We start from the raw sequence: 22,469 nt of genomic DNA on the forward strand, positions 1-22,469 counted from the left end.
TTCTTACTCATCTTAACTTGTTAATATAAATATTAGCTAATAATCTTAACTAATTCTGTTTTTGTTTTTGTATTTCAAGATTCTGATGCTAGGGGCATACTTGCTGATAATTTGTACATCTATTTCTTGTTAAATTATTTTTTGTTATTATATAACCAGTACCTTTATGCAATTTATTGTTTTTGCATACATATGTACATGCTCAGTCATATCCAGCTCTTACAACCCCATGGACTATACCCAACAGGCAGGCTCCTCTGCCTGTGGAATTTTCCAAGTAAGAATACTGGAGTGGGTTGCCTTTTCATCCTCCAGGGGATCTTCCCAACTAAGGGATCAAACTTGCATCTCCTGTGTCTCCTGCATTGGCAGGTGGATTCTTTACCACTGGGAATAAATAAATAAATGGGATAATTTATAATAAATAAATAATAAATGGGATAATACATCAATAAATAAATGGGAATCCCATTTATTATTTTTTATTGTTTTTACTTCAGCTTTAATTCATCTATTATTAATATTGAAATACCAAATTTCCCTTAGTAAGTATTTGCTTAAGGCTATATTTTTCATGCTTTTATTTTCAGCTTTTGCTGTTTGGGATGTATCTTCTAAAATTGGCAGACAGAGACATGTATTATATTTCTGCTCCCTCCAATCTTTTGCTCTCTGTCATTAGATATGAATATTCCTTTCACATTTTTTGCAGTTACTGTTTTGGACTTAATTTGACATCTTAATTTGTGTCATTGTTTTTAGCCAGCTCTTTTTCAAATTTTCTCTCATTTTCTTTTTTCATTATTGGATTAGTGAAACATTTTTTATTCCCCTTCCTTTTATTTACTGATTTGGAAGCTTACTATTATATTTTTCTTATTCTTTGAAATAGCACATTTTTCTGACAAACTCAAGAAATATTTAGTTTGTCTATCCTCCTAAGGTCAAAATCAGGACCTCAACATATGTTAAAATTCACTGACTACCTCTCCATTTTGCACAACCAATAGTTTATTAAATTCACCATAATTTTATCAGTTTCTATGCTCACTGTTGTTTCTTGTCCACCTCTTTTGAGAACCCATGGACTGTACAGTCCATGGAATTCTCCAGGCCAGAATACTGGAGTGGGTTGACATTTCCTTCTTCAAGGTATCTTCCCAACACCAGAATCGCACCCAGGTCTCCCGTATTGCAGGTGGATTCTTTACCAGTTGAGCTACCAGGGAAGCCCAAGAATACTGGAGTGGGTATCCTATCCCTTCTCCAGGGGATCTTCCTGACCCAGGGATCAAACCGGGGTCTCCTGCCTTGTGGGCGGATTCTTTACCAGCTGAGCTGCAAGGGAAGCCCTGTATCCCACCCTTAATCTGAACTCTTTTTCTTTCTTGCTGAGGAATTTTCTATAGACGTTCCTTTAGTGATTAACCACTTTCAATGAGTGACTGTTTGATTTGGTGAATAATTTTTTATCTGGAATTTATATGGAATTCTAAGTTATGTCCCTATAACACCAAGAATATATAATTCTATTGTCATCTTGGTTTTATTGTGATTCCTTGCAGTGGCATCTGACTTCTCTACCCACTACTTTCTCTTTATTTTTAATACTCAATGTCCTACGATACATCTAAGTATAGGTTGATTTTTTTCTCTTGGTGACATATAGGATTATTTTCATTCTGTACTTGGATGTCTAATTGAACATTTCAAATTTGAGCTTCTAATTTTTTATGCTAAACCCACTTCACTGCCTGTTGTCTCAGACTTAATTAAGGACACCTCAGTCCTTCCAAGTGCTCAGACAAAATTTTGAACTCATCCTAGTTTCATCTCTTTTCTCCCATACTCCACATTCAATCTATGAAGAAATTTGGCTCTACCTTAAAAATGTGTCTAGAATCCAGGTGCGTTCCACTTTTCCCACTGCTGCCCACCTGGTCTCAGCCCCTGCCATACCTTGCCTTGTGCATTCTTGTAGTCTATCCATGTCTGTCTGCTTCCCACCTCGTCTCTTCTATCCTCCTCTCAGAAGCAGCAGTGATTTTAAAATATAAGATAGATTATGCCATTGCTTTGCTCAAAACTGTCATTGCTTCCCCATGTCACTTATAGTAAAAACCAAAGTCTTTATGGTCAGTTTCAAGGTCTTACATGGCTTATAATCCCCTTCCCATCTTCCCTTAACTTACTGTCCTCCAGTCACACTGGCCCCTTCGTGTTTCTAGAACATACAGCATGCTCTCATCTTTATATGAAGTGGTCTTTTTGCTTAGGATGTGCTTTTTCCAGATAACCACGTGGCTAACTCCATCGTGTCTTCTGAGTCTGTATTCAGTGATTGCCTTTTCAGTGAGGACTACTTTAACTATGACGTACTAATCCATCTCTCTTACCCTTCCCTGTTTATTTCATAGCACTTTTCATTTTCTAAATTGCTATAAATTTTATGGATTATGCTCATTGCTTATTTTCTGTCCTTTCATAAAAATGTAGGTTCTCTGAGTGCAGACATTTAAACTTTTTGTTTTAATTCTATATCTCAAATACCTAGAGCAGAACCTAGTACAAAGAAGATGCATAATAAATATTTGTTAGATGACCGATATATATATATGCTTGCGTGCTAAGTTGCTTCAGTCATGTCCAACTCTTTGTTACCCTATAGACTGTAGCCCGTGAGGATCCTCTGTCCATGGAATTCTCCAGGCAAGATTACTGGAGTGGGTTACCATGCTCTCCTCCAGGGGATCCTCCTGATTCAGGGATCGAACCCATGTCTCTTGTGTCTCCTGCATGGGCATATGGGTTCTTTACCACTAGCACCAACTAGGAAGCCCAGCTGATATATTTATCTTCTGTATATATGATTATATATATATATATATATATATATATATATATTTATCTTCTGTATTTTTATAGAATAGAAATACAGTGAAATATAGTTACAACCCAAATGCTCATTAGCTGGTAAATAGATAATCAAAACTTTGATAGAGCCATACAATGGAGCTTGACTCAGAACAAAATACTGATGCAAACTACAACATAGAAGAATATGAAAACATTATGTGAAAAAAACCAGATATAGAAAATGTCATATGCTGTTATTCCATTTATATGAAATATTCAAGAGTCTAAACTATGAAGATGAAAAGCCTGTCAGTAGTTGCCTGATGCCAGGGGGTGGGACTGGGATTAACTCCAAGAGGTGATGGAACTCTTTAGGGTTCTCAAAATTTTCTAAAATCTGACTATGGTAGTGATTGCACTATATATATTAATTAAAACTCATTTACTTAAAATGGGTAGAATTTAGAGTGTGTAAATTATTCCTCAAAAGCTATAAGCAATTTAAAAAATACAATTAATACTAACTGCATACGATTAGAATTTAATTAGGAAGCACTTGACAATCTTTAGATATATGAACTCCAGGTGCGGTCTGATCTTGAACAGGTATGGTCTACCTTGAACTCCAGGGTATGGTCTATCTGTCACTTATCCTCATGTCCTATGCCCTAGAGGTGTGAGACCCAAGGGAGATCCTTAGATAATTCTAGCTAAAGGACTAGATGATTATGAGTAGAATGGCATATAAAAGGAAATTTACCAGTGACAGAAATTGATATTGTCTTGCTATGCAGTCCATATAATATTACCGAAATCATTCACTTATTCCTAGCTGGATTTTTTTCATCCATGCTTCAAGCTGCTATAATTGAAGAAATCACATAAATGCTTATTCTTTGATTTATCATGTGTGTATTGAGTGCCCTCTATGAGCCACACACTTTGTTAGGTTCTAAGGATGGATATGATAGTTAATAATAAAACAATGATTTGGAACTTATTTTAAGCAATTACTTTCTTTAAATTGGGCACTAATTATTAAAGATGTCTTGAGGGAATGGTCTCTATAGATTTTGGTTAGTAACTTAAAGATTATTAATTTTATAGCAGTTGTCAGAGTTTTAAATGCTGTGGATAAGTATTTTGTTTTTCTTGTAAAACGAAGTGCGGCAAACTACACTCTTTCTCCGGGGGTGAGGGAAAGTTTCTGGAAAAGGAAATTCCAGCACCACCCCTCGAGGTATTTATTTTCCAGAGTAAATCTTCCAACCATCCAGCTCAATCACTAAGTAAGCACACATGTGACACACCACGCCCTCTGCAGAGACTCATTCAGGGCAAAACAGAGTAGGTATTTTGTTAATCCTTTTAGCCTGAACAAGCAGTAGAAGAAAAACTCAGGAAATAAATCATATAAAAATATGAGAACAATAGGAAAGAAAAGCCTGTCTTACAGGTTTGTTTCCTGTTCTGTCTAATACTTCTGGAATGTGGTTTTCTCTCCTATTGATGCTGAATATAACTAGAATGTCTAAAGTTGTCATTCTTTTCTTAGCCAGCGTTCTCCTTTGTCTGTGTGTATTATTACCCCGTTAAAACTAAAATCTCTCAGAATTGTCCAAACAAAAGTTACAGGAAGCATTTGGTGACAGTTGCTATAGAGTAACATTTTTAAAAAGGAATCACAAGTTGCATATACAGAATTTCAGCTGAAATTATAACATTCTATTTGCTTCTTAGTAGTTATGTGTTTCTAAGTAAGCTGACTTTCACAAAATGAGGCCAAGTTTTAGAGTATTACAAAGTTTTTTAAAACTGGAAGATATTCTAGTAAAAACCTACCTTTATGCTTAACTTAAAACTTTTGCACACCAGTGTTTAGTTTCTGAGTTACATACTTTTTTTACAGGATTATTAGAACCTCTTGCATTAAAAATAGCCTTCTAACTTAAAAAATTGCCCTTTAGCACCTCCATCAGAGAAAGGGAGAAAAGACAGTTTTCTGTTCTTTAATAAATCTGATAATGGTAGGTAGGAAGAAAATAAATGACTAAATGGATACTTTCAGATGATCTGTGAGTGTCTGTTGTTTCTTCTGACCATTGTATCTAGAAAACAAACTACATTACATGCTCAGTCATGTTCAACTCATTGCGACCTCATGGACTGTGGCCCGCCAGGCTCCTCTGTCCATGGGATTCCCCAGGCTAAAATACTGGAGTGGATTGCCATTTCCTCCTCCAGGGGATCTTCCCAACCCAGGGATCCAACCTGCGTCTCTGACATTTCTGGCATTGGCAGGCGGATTCTTTACCACTGCACCACCTTTCAGTTCAGTTCAGTTCAGTTCAGTGGCTCAGTCGTGTCCGACTCTTTGCGACCCCATGAATCACAGCACGCCAGGCCTCCCTGTCCATCACCAACTCCCGGAGTTCACTCAAACTCATGTCCATTGAGTCGGTGATGCCATCCAGCCATCTCATTCTCTGTCGTCCCCTTCTCCTCCCGCCCTCAATCCCTCCCAGCATCAGAGTCTTTTCCAGTGAGTCAACTCTTCCCATGAGGTGGCCAAAGTATTGGAGTTTCAGCTTTAGCATCAGTCCTTCCAATGAACACCCAGGACTGATCTCCTTTAGAATGGACTGGTTGGATCTCCTTGCAGTCCAAGGGACTCTCAAGAGTCTTCTCCAGCACCACAGTTCAAAAGCATCAATTCTTTGGCGATCAGCTTTCTTCACAGTCCAACTCTCACATCCATACATGACCACGGGAAAAACCATAGCCTTGACTAGACGGACCTTGGTTGGGAAAGTAATGTCTCTGCTTTTTAATAAGCTATCAAGGTTGGTCATAACTTTCCTTCCAAGGAGTAAGCGTCTTTTAATTTCATGGCTGCAATCAGCATCTGCGGTGATTTTGGAGCCCCAAAAAATAAAGTCTGACACTGCTTCCACTGTTTCCCCATCTATTTCCCATGAAGTGATGGGGCCAGATGCCATGATCTTCATTTTCTGAATGTTGAGCTTCAAGCCAAACTTTTCACTCTCCTCTTTCACTTTCATCAAGAGGCTTTTGAGTTCCTCTTCACTTTCTGCCATAAGGGTGGTGTCATCTGCATATCTGAGGTTATTGATATTTCTCCCGGCAATCTTGATTCCAGCTTGTGCTTCTTCCAGCCCAGCGTTCCTCATGATGTACTCTATTTATAAGTTAAATAAGCAGGGTGACAATATACAGCCTTGACGTACTCCTTTTCCTATTTGGAACCAGTCTGTTGTTTCATGTCCAGTTCTAACTATTGCTTCCTGACCTGCATACAGGTTTCTCAAGAGGCAGATCAGGTGGTCTGGTATTCCCATCTCTTTCAGAATGTTCCACAGTTTATTGTGATCCACACAGTCAAAGGCTTTGGCATAGTCAATGAAGCAGAAATAGATGTTTTTCTGGAACTCTCTTGCTTTCTCCGTGATCCAGCGGATGTTGGCAATTTGATCTCTGGTGCCTCTGCCTTTTCTAAAACCTGCTTGAACATCTGGAAGTTCATGGTTCACATATTGCTGAAGCCTGGCTTGGAGAATTTTGAGCATGACTTTACTAGCGTGTGAGATGAGCACTACCTTACTAAGTTTTAATTACTAAATTTCATTTCCTTCCCACTAGGAGAAGGTTTTCTGTGTCTTTAATTACCATTGCTCAGGCAAATGTCAGTCATTCACTAGATCTTCATGGCCAAGTTCAGGAATCTTGTGTTGTGCTCAGTCGTGTCTGACTCTCTGCAACCCCTGTGGACTGTGGCCCACCAGGCTCCTCTGTCCATGGGATTCTCCAGGCAAGAACACTGGAGTGGGTTGCCATTTCCTTCTCCAAGTTCAGGAATAAGTGTAACCAGTTAAGAGAGCTTCACCTACTTGTACATGGCCACCACCAACTACTATTCTTCCTGAACCACCACTGCTCTGATCAACTATCTCATCTTCTGAGTTCTGCCTAACCTTTTCCCCAGCCCTGCACCCCTGCCCACCTGCTGGTATCTCAAAATGGGGTCCTAGCAGACATCATCTGGGAGAGAAGACACCTAGCATGAGTTCTCATGGCATGTGTGCTTTGAGGGTAGATCTCACTCTTTCTCCTACTCCAAGCTAGATTTGGCCACTAGAAAAGCCTGTCAGTGACCTAAGTTACAGTATTTGGTAATAATGACTGTACTTATTGTAAACTGTCTCTCTGGCCACCAAATTGTGTGTGTACAATTTGGACTTTGACCTAGTAGGAAAGGACTTTTCCACAGATTGCTAAGTTTTAGTTTATGTCTGTTTTAACTTTAATGTAATGAGTGACTTCCACCCATGAAAAGTCCAAGTGTCATTTGGGTACCCCAGATCGATGAACCTAATAACCCCTACACTGGACAAGCCAGTGAAATCTGTGTTATAGGGGAGAATGCTTGAAAACCTCAAGAAGAGCAACCTCTGTCAAAAGGCAAACAAGTTTCAGGGAGAAAATTCTCTCTAGTCCACCCAATTTAATTTCTTTCCGAAAGTAAAGAAAAAAAATATCACAGAAGATCTTTCAGGGGTTGAAAAATATTTAGACTGTATTGTGGAAAAAATCAGTAGATGCTGTCAATCTATATTTTTAGGAAGGCTTGACATACACTATTCCACACAGTCAGTCATGATATAATTTGATGACCGCATACTATAAAAGATGAAATGGTGCTCTGCTGAAGATAGCTCATATAGGCCTGTTGTTATATTTCCAGAAATCTGGCAAACAAGGTGATATAATCTTGCAAGCCAGTTGACCACTCATTGAATTGGTCATCATAGGAATATTTATACCATAGAAAAACAGCAAACCGATTGTTGAGCATTTACCAGGATATCACTGGATAAGAAACTGGTTTAGAAATATAGACCGAAGAGCAGGACCAATGGGATACATGCTGAAGATTTATGAACAGATAGGTTCCTCTGAATTAGATGTTGGCACTAATTTTCTTTAACAATTTTATAAATTCTCTGGAAAGAGGTAACACACAGAGAAATGTCCTTTTTTTTTTTTTCAGATGACATTAAACATTTGCACAGTTAAACTATAAATTCAAGGAAATAACACCCAGAGCTCTTAGTAAAATTGTGAGTTGGCTCAATAATAGCAGATGAGCTGTAATAAAACAAGAAAAAGGCAATTGGGGGAAGATTATCTTAACATATTCTTGTTAGATGATAGATTCTAACCTTTATATTTTGACCTATAAATGAAATTTAGGGATTTCTGTAGACTTCTTCTATGTTCACTAATATAATTTGTTTGTTGTGATAAAAAGGATGTTAAAACACCATGCCTCATCGGAAGCACTGGAAACAAAATAGAATAAACTGTCCCACCCTTATAAAGAAATCTTAATGCACACTTCCTGCAGTTTTGGTTGACATGCTTCAAGGATAATGTAATGGAACTGGAAAAATTTCAGAGGAAAGTGTGTAACCTGATCGAGGGATTATAAGAATCCCAGATGAGGCTAAGATTATATTAACTAGCAAATCATGAAAGGTTTTGAATAAAGTAAATATAGATGGATTTAGCAAATCCTGAAAGACCAGAGCTATAGTGTACCCCTTTGATGTTTGAAATACAAATTTGCAGAAGAAATAAAAGGAGACACATTATTGTTTCTCAAGGAGGAGTAATGATAGCAAAAATAACATTGTACCTCAAAGTTTAGCTTTTGTCAATTTCAAAGAAAATCGTTGTATTACATATAATGTAAATATACCAAACAGACAGAGCCAACTCATTGGAAAAGACCCTGATGCTGGGAAAGATTGAAGGCAAAGGAGAAGGGGGTGGCAGAGGATGAAATGGTTAAATAGCATCACCAACTCGATGGACATGAATCCGAGATAGTGAAGGACAAGGGGAGCCTGGCATGGTGTCACAAAGAATCTGACAGTACTTAGTGACTGAAAAACAACAACATATTCTAATATGCAAAATTTACTGTATATTGTGTCTGATCAGTGACCTCCCCTCAGTTAGGCTCTATTGATAGAAAAAGGAGTGAGAAGCTTCCTCTTCTCAACCTCAATTGAGAGAACACACAATCTGCCTTTTTATGGTTGTTGTTTTAAGGCGATTTAAGAGCCCTTATAATTGTTTTCTCTCACTGCCAAACTCTCGAGGTAGAATGTGTTCCCAAAGCACAACAGTTTTCCACTATATAAGGAAATTTAGTTGGGATTAATTTCATTGTCCTAATTAGAACTCACAGTTTGGTTAATCCTCAAATTCATTGGAAAAAAAAAAAAATCAGGGTTTCTTTATGGCACTGATCCGCCAGCTCTGCAGTGGCAGCTCAGATGGATTGAGGTCTCTATGGCTTTGGTGACCCTTCTTAAGCATTCCCACCCCGCCTCTCCTGGCTCTGCTCCCAGCCTGGCTACCATTGCAGCCCCTCTCACCTGCCCTCGGGGTTTGGGGAGAAGACAGCACCTCTAGGCCAGGTGTTTTTGCTCAGGAAAGATGTCAGGCTTCCTGGGGCATCAAGCTTTGAGCTCTACCAAGGTCCAGTTGGCCTGGCACCAGGCCTTACCTAGAGATGTACCTCATTCATTGCCTCTGTAAGGGCTGTGTTTGTGTTAATCGCTCAGTCGTGTCCAACTCTTTGTGACTCCATGACTGTGGCCCGCCAGGCTCCTCTGTCCATGGGATTCTCCAGGCAAGAATACTGGAGTGGGTTGCATTCCCTTCTCCAGGGGATATTTCGAACCCAGGGATCGGACCTGAGTCTCCTGCATTGCAGGCAGATTCTTTACCTTCTGAGCCACCAAGAAAGCCCCTGGAAGAACTAGGGAACAATTTTGTTACTGTGTCAACTTTACTCAGTTAACTCACTTGAGAAACTAACCATTTTTTACTTTGTTTAGAATGATGAATGTGTTGGAGAGTGAACTGTAGTGCTCCCAAAGTGCCTTTTTTTCTCTGATATGTTTATAAGGACCTGGTCCAGTGATTCTTGGATGTGTTTGCTGCACCAAGGTGTTAGGGACTGTGTTTGTATGCAGTGGGGATACAGTCTGAAAATGCGTTCCCTTTTGTGAAGATGGGAAACGAGCTCAAAGTGGAGATCCGCGCAGTGGGGTTAAGTCAGACCCCTGAAGTGACCCCTTTCCTTGTCACCCAACTTCTCTCAGGTTCTTAGGAGGATGTTTTTCAAAGCCCAGTGCTCCAAGCCTGGTCTCATCTGAGTCCCTGGCAGGTTCATGTGTGAACCACATTAGACCCCAGTGACCTGAAGACTCTGTGTAATTGTTTTATGTGTACACGTGAATACATAAATGCCAACATTTTAAATAATTTAAAAATGTCTTTGTAGCCATTCAAAAGAAATATCAGGGTTTCTTAAGAGTGAATTAGGAAAAAGGAAGTAGATAACTGATCATACTATTCTAGGGAAAGAGTTTTCCCCACAATAGAGGGTGGGCTATTTGGGTATGAAAAAAGTAGAGCAATTTATTTAAATGATGAAACAGACAAGCAAACATCTTTCAAAAAACAAAACTAGGCTTTATGTGATCTTAATTATACAAACTTTAGGGGAAAATTTGCATATGCAAAGCATTAATAATTTATTATTTTATAAAATAGATATACTATACAGATTTATTTTGAAAAAAATTTTATTGGCAGATAGTTGATTTACAAAGTTGTGTTAGTTTCTGCTGAACAGCAAAGTGAATCAGTTAACACAATCCATATATCCACTCCTTTTAAGATTCTTTTCCCATATAGGTCATTACAGAATATTAAGAAGAGTTCCCTGTGCTATACAGTAGGTTCTTCTTAGTTATCTGTTTTATATATGGTAGTGTATATATGTCAGTCCCAATATCCCAATTTATCCTTCTCTTTCCCACTCCCTTTCCTCTCCTCCCAGCAATAATTTTTTTTGATTCCACATATAATCGATATCATGTGATATTTGTCTTTCTCTGACTTACTTCACTCAGTATGACAATGTCGAACTCATCCATGTTCCTGCAAATGGCATTATTTTGCTGTTTATTATGGCTGAGCAATATTCTATTGTATATATCTGCCACATCTTCTTTATGCATTTCTCTCTTAATGGACATCGAGATTACTTCCATGTCTTGGCTACTGTAAATAGTGCTGCAGTGAATATTAGGGTGCATGGATCATTTCAAATTATGGTTTTCTCTGGATATATGCCCAGGAATGGATTGCAGGTCGTATGGTAGCTCTATTTTTAGTTTTTTAAGGAACCTCCATACTGTTCTCCTTAGTGACTATACCAATTTACATTCTCCCATCAACAGTGTAGGACAGTTCTCTTTTCTCCAAAACCTCTCCAGCACTTACTGTTTGTAAATTTAATGATGGCCAATCTGACCTGTGTGAGGTGATATCTCATCGTAGTTTTGATTTGCATTTCTCTAATAATGATATACTATATAGATTTTTAATAGTTCAGAGTTGACTGCCTGGGATAACCTAAAATGTGAAAGCTGTGGCAAGTGACCTAAATATAGTTTTTAATAAAATACACTTTTAAGGGAAGGGGAGGGATAAATTGGGAGATTGGGATTGACATTTACACACTACTTTATATAAAAGAGATAACTAATGGGGACCTCCTATTTAGCACAGGGACCTGTACTCAATACTCTATAACGACCTATATGGGAAAAGAGTATGTGTATATATATAACTGATTCACTTTGCTGTACACACACAACATTGTAAATCAACTATACTTCAATAAAAATCAGTTAAAAAATAAAATATATGCTTTTTTTGGAATCCCCTCCTGGTCCAGTAGTTAGGGCTTGGCACTGTCACTGCCGGGGTCCGAGATTTTATCTGTAGCAGAGGAGTTAACAGAGAAGGCAATGGCAACCCACTCTGGTACTCTTGCCTGGAAAATCCCATGGACAGAGGAGCCTGGTAGGCTGCATTGCAGTCCATGGGGTCGCCAAGAGTTGGACACGCCTGAGCGACTTCACTTTCACTTTTCACTTTCATGCATTGGAGAAGAAAATGGCAACGCACTGCAGTGTTCTTTCCTGGGGAATCCCAGGGACTGGGGAGCCTGGTGGGCTGCCGTCTATAGGGTCACACAGAGTCGGACACGACTGAAGCGACTTAGCAGCAGCAGAGGAGCTACAATCCCATAAGCCTCGCAGCCCATCCCCCTAAAAAAAAATACACTTCAAAACCTTTTTAATGAAATATATAGGTTCATAAAAATGTACAAATCATAATGTACGGTTCAACAAATTTCCATAAAGTGAATCACATTTCTATAACCACCACCCTAATGCCATATCGATCTCTACCTAGCGATCTATAGATGGAAGAGACATGGCATCTAGAGTTCTCATCGATCTTAAACACCAAGAGCATTTACTGGTATTCATATCTTTAGAGGTTAAGATTTCATTACAGTAGGATTGAGTTTAACTTTTATGGAATTTTAGCTTCTAAAAATTGCTGTGGTCTTCAGCTTTTGGACATTTTAAACACACAGTTTCATAGTCTCACAGTGATTCTTTTGAATATAGAAGTGAGCATCGCAGAGTTTAGATGGTAGCGAGCAAAGTGTAGCCTTTGTTGATCTGACACATAGACCCATCATTCAGATTTACCGTTCAACCTGACTGAGGCCACTAATACTGCAAAATTCTATTTGTTAAAAGAAAGAAGATTTTTAAAACGAGAAAAAAATGCACACATAACAGAAAACAATGAGAGGAAGAAACTAACTTTCTAGAAACAAATTTTGAATTAAGTACCGTGACTAAGTACTTTAATTCCTTTTCTTCCAGCCCTAAAGGATCATTTGCCAGTGAACCTTTTAAGTTTAATGGGGAGTCGCCCGAACTCTCTGCTTTCGGGGGGTGGGGGTTGCGGGGCTCACAGCCCCCGCAGGCGCGGCCGGACCAGCCCGAGCCTCCCCTCTCCCCACTTCCCCGCCCCCCTCATTCCGCCGCCCCCGTCGCCCACTCCCCCTCTCTCCTCCCCCGTGACCCTTGACCCCAGCTAATCTGCATAGAGGAATGACAGGCATCCGCTGGGCAGGATCCGCCGCGCCGGCTGCGGCCGGCCGGACTGGGAGACCCGCGAAGGGGGGAGAAGGTGAGGGGACTCGGCGGGCAGCTCCGCACCGACTGGGCAATGAGCGCCTGGAACTCTGTCTGCGAGCGGACCCATGATCCAGGGGCCGAAAGAGCCGCGTGATCGCCGGAGCTGGCCCTGCGACCCGAGACATGGGCCAGACCTCGGTCTCCACGCTGTCCCCGCAGCCCAGCAGCGGTGAGTCCGGGGCGCGCGATGCGCTCCCGCCGCGCGGGCGCGGGACCGGCTCGGGGCAGCGGGGGCGGCCGAGGGCTCCGCGGCGAGCCGGGCTCTGCCCGCACCGGCCCAGTCCCGCCGAGAAACCCGAGAGGCAGCGCTCCCCCAAACTCTTTGTCGTGGAAAAGTGGAATGCCTCTTGGGATCCAGCCGATTTTACCTTAAAGGCACAGGCTTCATTTTCTGTCGGAGATGCCTCGCTTTCGGGTCGGTCCTGAATCACTTCTGAGCCTGAAATTTACGAGAAACGCCATATCCCTATGGCTTTGTGTTTAAACGAGAAACTTAAAAGAGCAAGATAAACGCGCCAACAGGTTTCTCTGTATTTACACTTGGCTTCTGAGCAGACTAGAACTGAATTCTTTCAAGCTTGTCAACTGATTTATGGTTTGTTTTTTCGCCGTAGAGTGCTGATTGCCCTCTTATCCAGGCAGAATGTTGAATACTTAGTAACAGAAAAAAGCTTAATTGTTTTAAATGATCCTTTTTTATTAGACAGGCTATAAAATTAGGGGAAACTGTACATGAACTCAGTTATCGAGTTTTATGGAAACGTGTGTAATGTTTCTGAGCTCTATTGCCCCGTTTGAAGTATCATTTTTTCATTTTCTTAAAGAAAAGGAAGGAAGGTACGTATGTCTGGCGTTTCTCCAGTAGTGTAGGGACAAACAACCTTTTGATGGGGATACTTGTGCTTGGACAATGAGACAAGTTTAAAAGGTACTATTTTGACGTTTTTTTCCATAAAGAATTCTAAAAAATCCTCAGAGGAAGCATTTACGTTATTTCTTGAGATATTTGATGCACTTTGCAAATTGAGTAAACATCAACAGGATCTTGCTGAAAGGAAATGACAGGGCACAGATGAAGTTTTTTTTTGTTTGTTTTTTGTTTTTAATCAGCTCCAGGATGTCTCTAACTCGATAGGATTCTACCATTCCAGCTTCACCCCACTTGGGTTTGTTTAGATTGCAGAACTTCACTCCCTGAAATAAGATTTTGCCTCAGGAGAACCAACCCCTCTGCAAAGGAGAGAAATCAGAGTCCAGAAGAAATCACACCTTCCCTACTGTTCATGACAAGGTTGTACAATGCTGCTGAAGAGAAGAAACTTCATATTGATAGTGTTTGGGGGGGCTTCAGAGGGGAGTGTTGATTAGGATCTTAATCTTAGTATCAACTATTTTGTGCAATTAAGACTTATTCTCGTGTGTCTTACTTTAAAGCAGTGTGACTTCTTTCAAGAAAGAGTTATATATTTAAATTTCTGCACTGGCAAAATATAGAATTAGATGAGTAATCTGGTACAATAGGTATAAAGTACTGCTCTGAATTTAATTCTTTAGCCACACAGTATTGTTAGGGTTAATATGTGAAAAGTGAATTTTGCTTTTATAAAAATCAAGGAATGTTACATAAATGATGCTAAGATGCAGAGTAGAATCCTAAAACGCAACCTCCTGGGTTGTGTGAGTGCTCGGTTCTATTACGCTCTGCGACCCCATGGATGGTAGCCCACCAGGCTCCTCTGTTCCTGGGCTTTTCCAGGCAAGAATACTGGAGTAGGTTGCCATTTCCTTCCCCAGGGAATCTTCCCGACCCAGGGATTGAACCTATATCTCTTGTGTCTCCTGCATTGGCAAGTGGATTCTTTACCACCGTGCCCCCTGGTAAGCCCTCCTAACTCTTACCCAGTAGAGCAAAAAACACCCAGATTGCTATAATTCCTAATACACTGATTAATCGTATTAAGAGATTGGGCAGTTTATTAAGACAAAAAGTAACTTAAAAAATTATGCTTGACCATAAAATATATTTCAAAGAAATATCTCATGAGATGGTATTATAATTAAATTACAGGTCCTCTGTTTAGTTGATTAAAAGCTTGTATATGTTGAAGTGCCCAGTCCAGACATCATGAGTAGAGGGTTTCTTGGTTTTGTTTGGTTGGTTTAGGGACAGTGGTTGCTATGATTGAAGTTTTCTGATGGTTAAAAGCAGGCCGATTTTCTCATGATGCCCGCTTAGGTCCTCTAAGTGTATTATTATCACTCCATCTCCCTGAAGTTCCGCCATCAGATTCCAAATGAAAATGAAAAAAACAACAAAAATAGAACCTATGGTTGCCATATCTAAGTTTTGTATTCACGTTGGTGTTCTTCTCTGAGTCTGAAAACATCAAACCCTCTGCTCTTCCAAGTATCTTGTTGACTCCTTGTTAGCTGTTTGCCACTGACCTCACGAGTGGTGTGAAGATACTTGTTCCGTGTGATCTCAGTTATCTACTAGGTGTTTTAGTCTAGAGTGGAGGCTAGTGATTGCAGTGCTGAAGAGAATTCCCACGTTAAATGCTTAACAGACTCTAAATCTAAGGAGTCAATAGTAGCACAGAATCCGATAGTTTACGGCTGTTACTCAACTTGGGCTTTTGTAAAAATCAGCTCTGTGGGCCACAGGTTAGCTTGCTTCTCTTTGTCCATTTCAGACCCTCTTGAACCCTTCAGTTTAGGACTGCGTCTATTTCTCTGGGTTCTAAGAAGACCAGTGATAATTAATTTGCTGAAAACATGCAATTAGAGTCATTATTTCTGTTTTTTAAAACAGCTTTATTGACTTATAATTAGCATACCGTTTTTCAGTATTTTCACAGGATTCTGCAACCATCAGTCCCTATTCCCATCCTTCTCAACCCTCCATTCCTAGACCTAATGAACCACTGATCCACTTTCTGTCTCTGTAGGAAGAATATATGTAAGTGGGATCATACAGCACAACACGCCTTTTGTGACTGGCTTCTTTCGTGTAGCATCATGTTTTCAGGGGACTACCGTGTGTAGCGTGCATCCGTGCTTCATTTGTTTTGTATTGCCTAATGATATTCCATTGTATTAATATTTATCCATCCATCAGTTGGTCATTTGGGTTATTAATATTTTTACTTCTTGTCTTTCTGAATGGTACTGTCATGATCCTCAGGTAAAAGTTTTTCTTGAATATATTTGCATTTCTCTTGGGTAACAGCAGTATTTCTAGGAGTGGAATTATATGTTAATTCTACATTTATGTTATGTTTTAAGGAACTGCTTGTTTTGCAGAGTGGCTGTACCGTTTTCCATTGCCTCCAGCAGTGTGTGAAGGTTCCAGTTTCTCTGTAGCCTCATCAACATTTGTTATTATATTTTGATTATGGCTATCCGATAAGTGTGAAGTTGTATTTCATTGTGATTATGATTTGCATTCCCCTGATTACTAATGACATTGTGCATCTTTTTGTGTGCTTATTGGCCATTCGTATATCCTCTTTGGAGAAATGTCTATTCAGATCTTTTGCCTAATTTTAATTAGCAATTTGACTTCCTATTATTGCGTTATAAGAGTTCTTTGTTTACTGGATACAAATCCCTTATCAGATTATATAATTTGCACATATTTTCCCCTTCTCAGAGTTGTCTTTTCACTTTTTCTTCCTTTCACTTTTCTGATCCTATGATTTGCAACTGAAATTTTTTATTATGTCCAGTTTATCTGTTTTGTTGTTGCTTGCATTTTTGGTTTCCTTGCTAGGAAACCATAGCCTAAGCAACAACAAGATTTACACATATGTTTTCTTTGAAAAGTTTTATAATTTTAGCTCATACATTTAGGTCTGTGGTACATTTTAAGTTAGTTTTTATGGGTAGTATGAAAGGGATTGTGTTGAACTTGTAGCTTAATTTGAGTGATATTATTCTCTTAATAACGAAGTGTTTCAACGCATAAAGGCAAGGAATGGAAATGGACAGTGTCTTTCCATTTAATTCCGATCTTCTTTGATTTTTTCCCCACAATGTTTATCAGTTTTCAGTGTATTACGGCTTGTCGTTCCTTTGTTAAATTTATTGTTTATCAGTACTTTTATCATTTTGTTCTAGTTTAAATGAACTTGCATTCTTATTTCATTTTCAGAATGTTGCTTGCCTGTGATAGAATATATGTTCTTATATATTGATTTGTACATTGAGTTTTATATATTGATCTTGTTGGCTGTAAATTTGATGAACTCAGTTTTTTAGTCCTAATAGTTCTTTAGTGGTTCCTGTAGCATTGCTGTATACAAGATCATATTATACACAAGATATATATAAAAGGTCATGTGCAAATAGAGATACTTTTACTTCATCTTTTCCATCTGAATGTCTTTTATTTTCCTTGTCTAATTGCCCTCACTTTTTATACAGTATAATTTTGAAGAGAAGAAGCAAGCGTGAACATTCTTGTCTTGTTCCTCATCTAAGGAGGAAAGTAATCAGTCTTTCAACATTAAGTGTCATGTTAGCTGTGGGTTTTTCATACATGCCCTTTATCAAGAAGTTCCCTTCTAGTCTTAGTTTTGAGCATCTTTATCATGCAAATGTTAGATTTTGTCAGAGGCTTTTTCTTTGCCCTTGTTGAGCTAATCATAAGGGTTTTGTCCTTCATTCTATTAATATGGCATATAACATTAACTTCAGATGTTAAACCAACTTTGTATTCCTGGGATATAGAGTCTACTTGGATATGATATATAATCCTATTTATATGTTGCTGGCTTTGATTTCCTATTATTTTATTGAGGATTAGATTTATTATTTCTAAGCACAGGCTAAACAAGTGTGTCCCCAAATAGCATGGTTTCCGTGCCCTCTAACCTCATGCCTTGGAAGAGTTCAGACCTCTAGTAATCTCATTGCCAAGTACAGGGCATAATAGATTGGATACAAAAGAAGTTTGTTGAGCATATGAATGAGTCAACAAATATTCTCAATGCAGTCTGACTACTTTAAGCCAATGATTATGTGTATGAGAGTTTTGTATTATTTTTATTCTTTTTAACTTCAAAAATTGCATGCTACTCTGGCTCTGTGTTGGAAGGATGGTATCTGAGCCTAGTAACTATTTCTTTCGGTCTTCAGCCCCACCCCATGCTCACTGTGCAACAGATCAGCTCTTGGGTGTTTTTGCATTATCCCTTGAGTTGAAAGGGCAGACAGAACCTCTTTTCTCATTTTTAGGAGATGAGAGAACAAATGAATATAAGTTCACATCTAGGCCATGGTAGAACCTGTATCTCTGTGTTTCCGTAGTTTGATCAGAGCCTTATTTTTGTCCTGCCCAGGATGTTTATCCATTTCCTTGCAAAGTCCATATTAGAAGAAATCATAAAACAAAAATTGATTGTTTTTCTTAATGAAAATAGCATGCATAAAGTTCAGAAGTCAAACTTGACAGTTCAGACAGGATAAAAGTGGCCCCTTAGTCCCTTTAAAATTATAACTAAGCATGAACAACTTTTTTTCACTCCAGACTTTCCTTCATGTATGTATCTTTATCAAAATACCAGCAAGAATGGTGTGCTTACTGCTCTAGAGGCTGAGTTTTTTCATGCAGTGTAACGTGAAAATATTTCATATTAATGCTTTTAATCTATAAACAATATTGTAATATGTGGATATATCATAATTTCCTTTAAAAAGAACTCTATTGTGTTTTTATATTTTGTTTGTATTTTTATATTGTTTCTAGGTTGTTTTGTGTGTGTTACTATGAACAAAGTTGAAATGATCATCCCTATCCAAACTTCTTGTACTCTGTGTACCAGTAAAATCATAGCAATGAAATTGCTGGGTTAAAAGATTTATATGTTTTATTTTGATGGACTTTGCCAAATTACTCCCTGAGAGCTGTATCAGTATATTTTCTCACTAGATGAGGTTTCCTTTTTCTGCCCTCTCACCAGCACTGCATATCAGGATCTCTCTTGAAGCACCTGGTCCTTTGTGAGAAATAGAAGTCACTCCCTCTGGGTGAGGCAGTACTGCAGGAATACGGTTTAACCAGCAGTTCAGGAGCAGGACTTCAGTCCCAACTCACTCTCTTGTCTGGCTGTCTTTGTGCAGTGACCATTCTCGCACAATTGTTGTTGTTTAGTCGCTAAGTCATATCCGACTCTTTGCGACCCCACGGACCATAGCTCGCCAGGCTCCTCTCTCCACGGGATTCTCCATACGAGAATACTGAAGTGTGTTGCCATTCCCTTCTCCAGAGGGTCTTCCCGACCCAGGGATAGAGCCCGGGTCACTTGCATTGCAGGCAGATTCTTTACCGACTGAGCCACCCATGTAGGACCACAATATTGTGCATAATTAACTTTAAAAAAAATCCTTGTAAGTCTTTATGTAAAAAAGTGGTATCTCATTTTGATTATAAGTGAAGTAGGATGTTTGTATTTCTTTTTTTTTGAACTACTTATTTATAGCCTTTCCTTATTTTATATTTTCTTTTCTCAAAGATTTGTATGGCAAGATGAGTCTGTATTTATCATATATTGTGAATATTTTTCTGTGTTTTTCTTACCTCTTATGTTTGTTTGATTTTTTTTTTAATGTTAAAACTTCAAAATTTTATAGAGTCATACCTATCCTTTTCTTTCTTAACTGGAGTTATTAAGAAACATGTTTTCCTTTGCTGTTTTTCTCATACTTGACATTTAATTTCTGTAATTTATTCTCATTTAAACTGAATAATTTAATGATATTAAATCCTTAAACTGCCTGGCAAAAAAATCATCAGTAAATTGAAAAAGGAAATCATAAAATTGACAAAAAAATGTGCATTGTATATAAAAAACAATGATTAATATTTTAATGTAGTAAGACCTCTTAAAAATCTGAGAGAGAAAGAAATCAGTAAGAAAAAGGTAAACACTCAAATAGAAAACTGAGTAGAGATCATGGACAAAAATTTTTCAAAATATCTATTGGCCATAATTGTAAATTCACTATGAGTCAGGAATTATTCCAAGTGCTTACTTGAATTAACTTTTTAATCCTCACAACATCCATATAGAGTAACTACCGTTAATATCTGCCCTTAAATTTTTAATAGTATATTTTATCTAACCCAATATATCTAATTATTGTCACTCACCATGTAATCAAAATAAAGATATTAGAGAGATATTTTGCATTCTTTTTCATATTAAGTCTTTAAAGACTTGTGTGCATTTTATACTTCTAACACATCTCAATTTGTATTAGCCTCATTTCAAGTGCTCAGTAATTCATTCATGCTATCGTATTAGAGCACATCTAAATGGTTCAAGGAAGGCCTTAGGCAAAATTAGAAGATGCCAGCACTTTGTCCTCAATGCTCCTCTTCTCTCTCTTCTCCGTTGAGACACCTTCCTGCTTCCCTTCTCACCCCGTGCTCTTGCCCTTCACACTCTGACTGGGAAAACGAGAGCGGAGGGCATGGAAATATGTTGTGATTCAAACAACCCTGGATATAAACCCAAAGTGCCGTTTACTGGATCTTGTAACATAACTTAATTTGAGCTTAAAATTCTTCATCAGGACATACTTCACTACTCTTCATAGAGTTTCGTAAAGTTTAAGTGCAGTGATATCCGTAAAGGCATTTAACACAGTACTTGGCACTGTAAAAGAACTGTGAAGAAGCTACTGTTAGTTTTGCTTTTAAATTATATCTGCCAGAAGGCAGTGTCCATTATTTAAAAAAAAAAAAACAGGATCGCTTTTAGAATTTCAGGCACCAGTCACAAGCTTTAGAGGGTATTCTTTGAGAGGAGGAGAATAAATCAGGGATGTAAACAGATAGTGGGGGAAAGTATGTTACAACAAGGTGTCCTGTGAGATTGGTGATACTTCTAGACTCTTCTCTCCTTCTGATACTATAAAAGGAAAGTTAGGTCTTAAATCATATTTCATATGTTCATTCAACATAACAGTTACTTTCCTAGTGAAGACTTATTTTTTAGCAAAGTATGGAATAAACTATACTCTGGTTTAGTTCTTTTTCAGCCAAGGAGCATACTGATTTTCCAAACTTGGACAAGCTGCAGTCTCACTAAATATGGCAATGAAATCAAGACAAAAGGACAAACTCATGGACAATCTATAGTTGTTTAAACCTCACAGTTTTTCCTTCAAGGTAGGCACAGCTAAATGCTGCTACATGAAAACAGCATCGTTCATACTGTGAATCACTGCCCTTTCAAAAATGAACAAAAATATACAATTACTAGCTTCCCAGAAAGTGAACACAGTGTTGGCAAATTCAATAAACTGTTCACTGTGAGTCAGTGTTCTTAGGTATTTCCAAGACATACGGTCTCAATTGCAAACATATTGTCCTTGGTCTTCAGCCCATGTGATTGGGCACCAAGTTATCTGACAGATGTGACAGGGGCAAATGATAACTATCTGAGAGGTTCTCGGGGGCTAAACAGTCATCTGGGCAAACACTGGGATGTGTTTCTAAGTTACTTGGTGTATTAGTTTCCCAGGGCTACTGTAATGAAGTACCCACCACTAACTTGGGCGCTTTAAACAGAAGAAATATGTTGTCTTAGAGTCCTGGAGGTTAGAAGTCCAACATTAGGGTTTTGGCAGGGCTACTCTAAATCCTCTCAGGAATCCTTCCTTCCCTCTGCCATAGCTGTTGGTGGTTTGCTGACAATCTTTCATGTTCGTTGGCTTGCAGCAGCACAACTCCAATCTCTTTGTTAACACATGGTGTTCTTATGTCGTCTTCATAGCCATCTTTTTATAAGGACACTGGTCATACTGGAATATCTATGTTTTGCAGACGAGGACAGCTGAAGCATAAGAGTTAACTTGCCCACATTACTCAACCAAAGAAGAAATGCAAGTGACCATTTCATATAATGAGTAAAATTTAAGCAGTTCAGTGAAAGAAAATGGATGCCAGTGATCATCTATGAATTTAGTAAAGATTAAAAGGAATGATTTCTGGGAGATATTGTCTTGTGGTAGTTGAAATTGGTACAGGATGTGAGAGTTGGACCATAAAGAAGGCTGAGCACCAAAGAATTGATGCTTTTAAACTGTGGTGTTGGAGAAGACTCTTGAGTGTCCCTTGGACTGCAGGGAGATCAAACCAGTCCATCCTAAAGGAAATCAGCGCTCAATATTCATTGGAAGGACTGATGCTGAAACTGAAGCTCCAATACTTTGGCCACCTGATGCAAAGAGCCAACTCATTGGAAAAGACCCTGATAGTGGGAAAGACTGAGGTTAGGAGGAGAAGGAGATGACAGAGGGTGCGATGGTTGGATGGCATCACTGACTTCAATGGACATGCGTTTGAGCAAGCTCCGAGAGATGGTGAAGCAGAGGGAAGCCTGGGTGTGTTGCAGTCCTTGAGATCGCAAAGAGTCGGACATGACTGATTGACTG

The 22,469-nt window shown here is 38.8% G+C and overlaps 1 protein-coding gene across 4 annotated transcripts in view; it reads left to right on the forward strand.

Annotated features, from left to right (window-relative positions):
- PHACTR2 (phosphatase and actin regulator 2) overlaps positions 1 to 22,469 on the forward strand; it is a 305,489-nt gene that overhangs the window by 146,468 nt on the left and 136,552 nt on the right. The window contains exon 1 of one of the 4 annotated variants that reach the window (XM_055433736.2): positions 12,938 to 13,194. The exons of the other annotated variants lie outside the window; for them this stretch is intronic. Within the exon in view, the coding sequence (XP_055289711.2) occupies positions 13,149 to 13,194 (46 nt within the window). The 5' untranslated portion in view covers positions 12,938 to 13,148. Of the gene's footprint in view, positions 1 to 12,937; positions 13,195 to 22,469 lie in introns of those variants that run through there. 4 annotated transcript variants of the gene reach the window in all.

Source organism: Moschus berezovskii, chromosome 10 (assembly GCF_049115385.1).
Source record: "Moschus berezovskii isolate FMDL1 chromosome 10, NW_MosBer_1.0, whole genome shotgun sequence".
Classification (NCBI taxonomy): Eukaryota; Metazoa; Chordata; class Mammalia; order Artiodactyla; family Moschidae; genus Moschus; species Moschus berezovskii.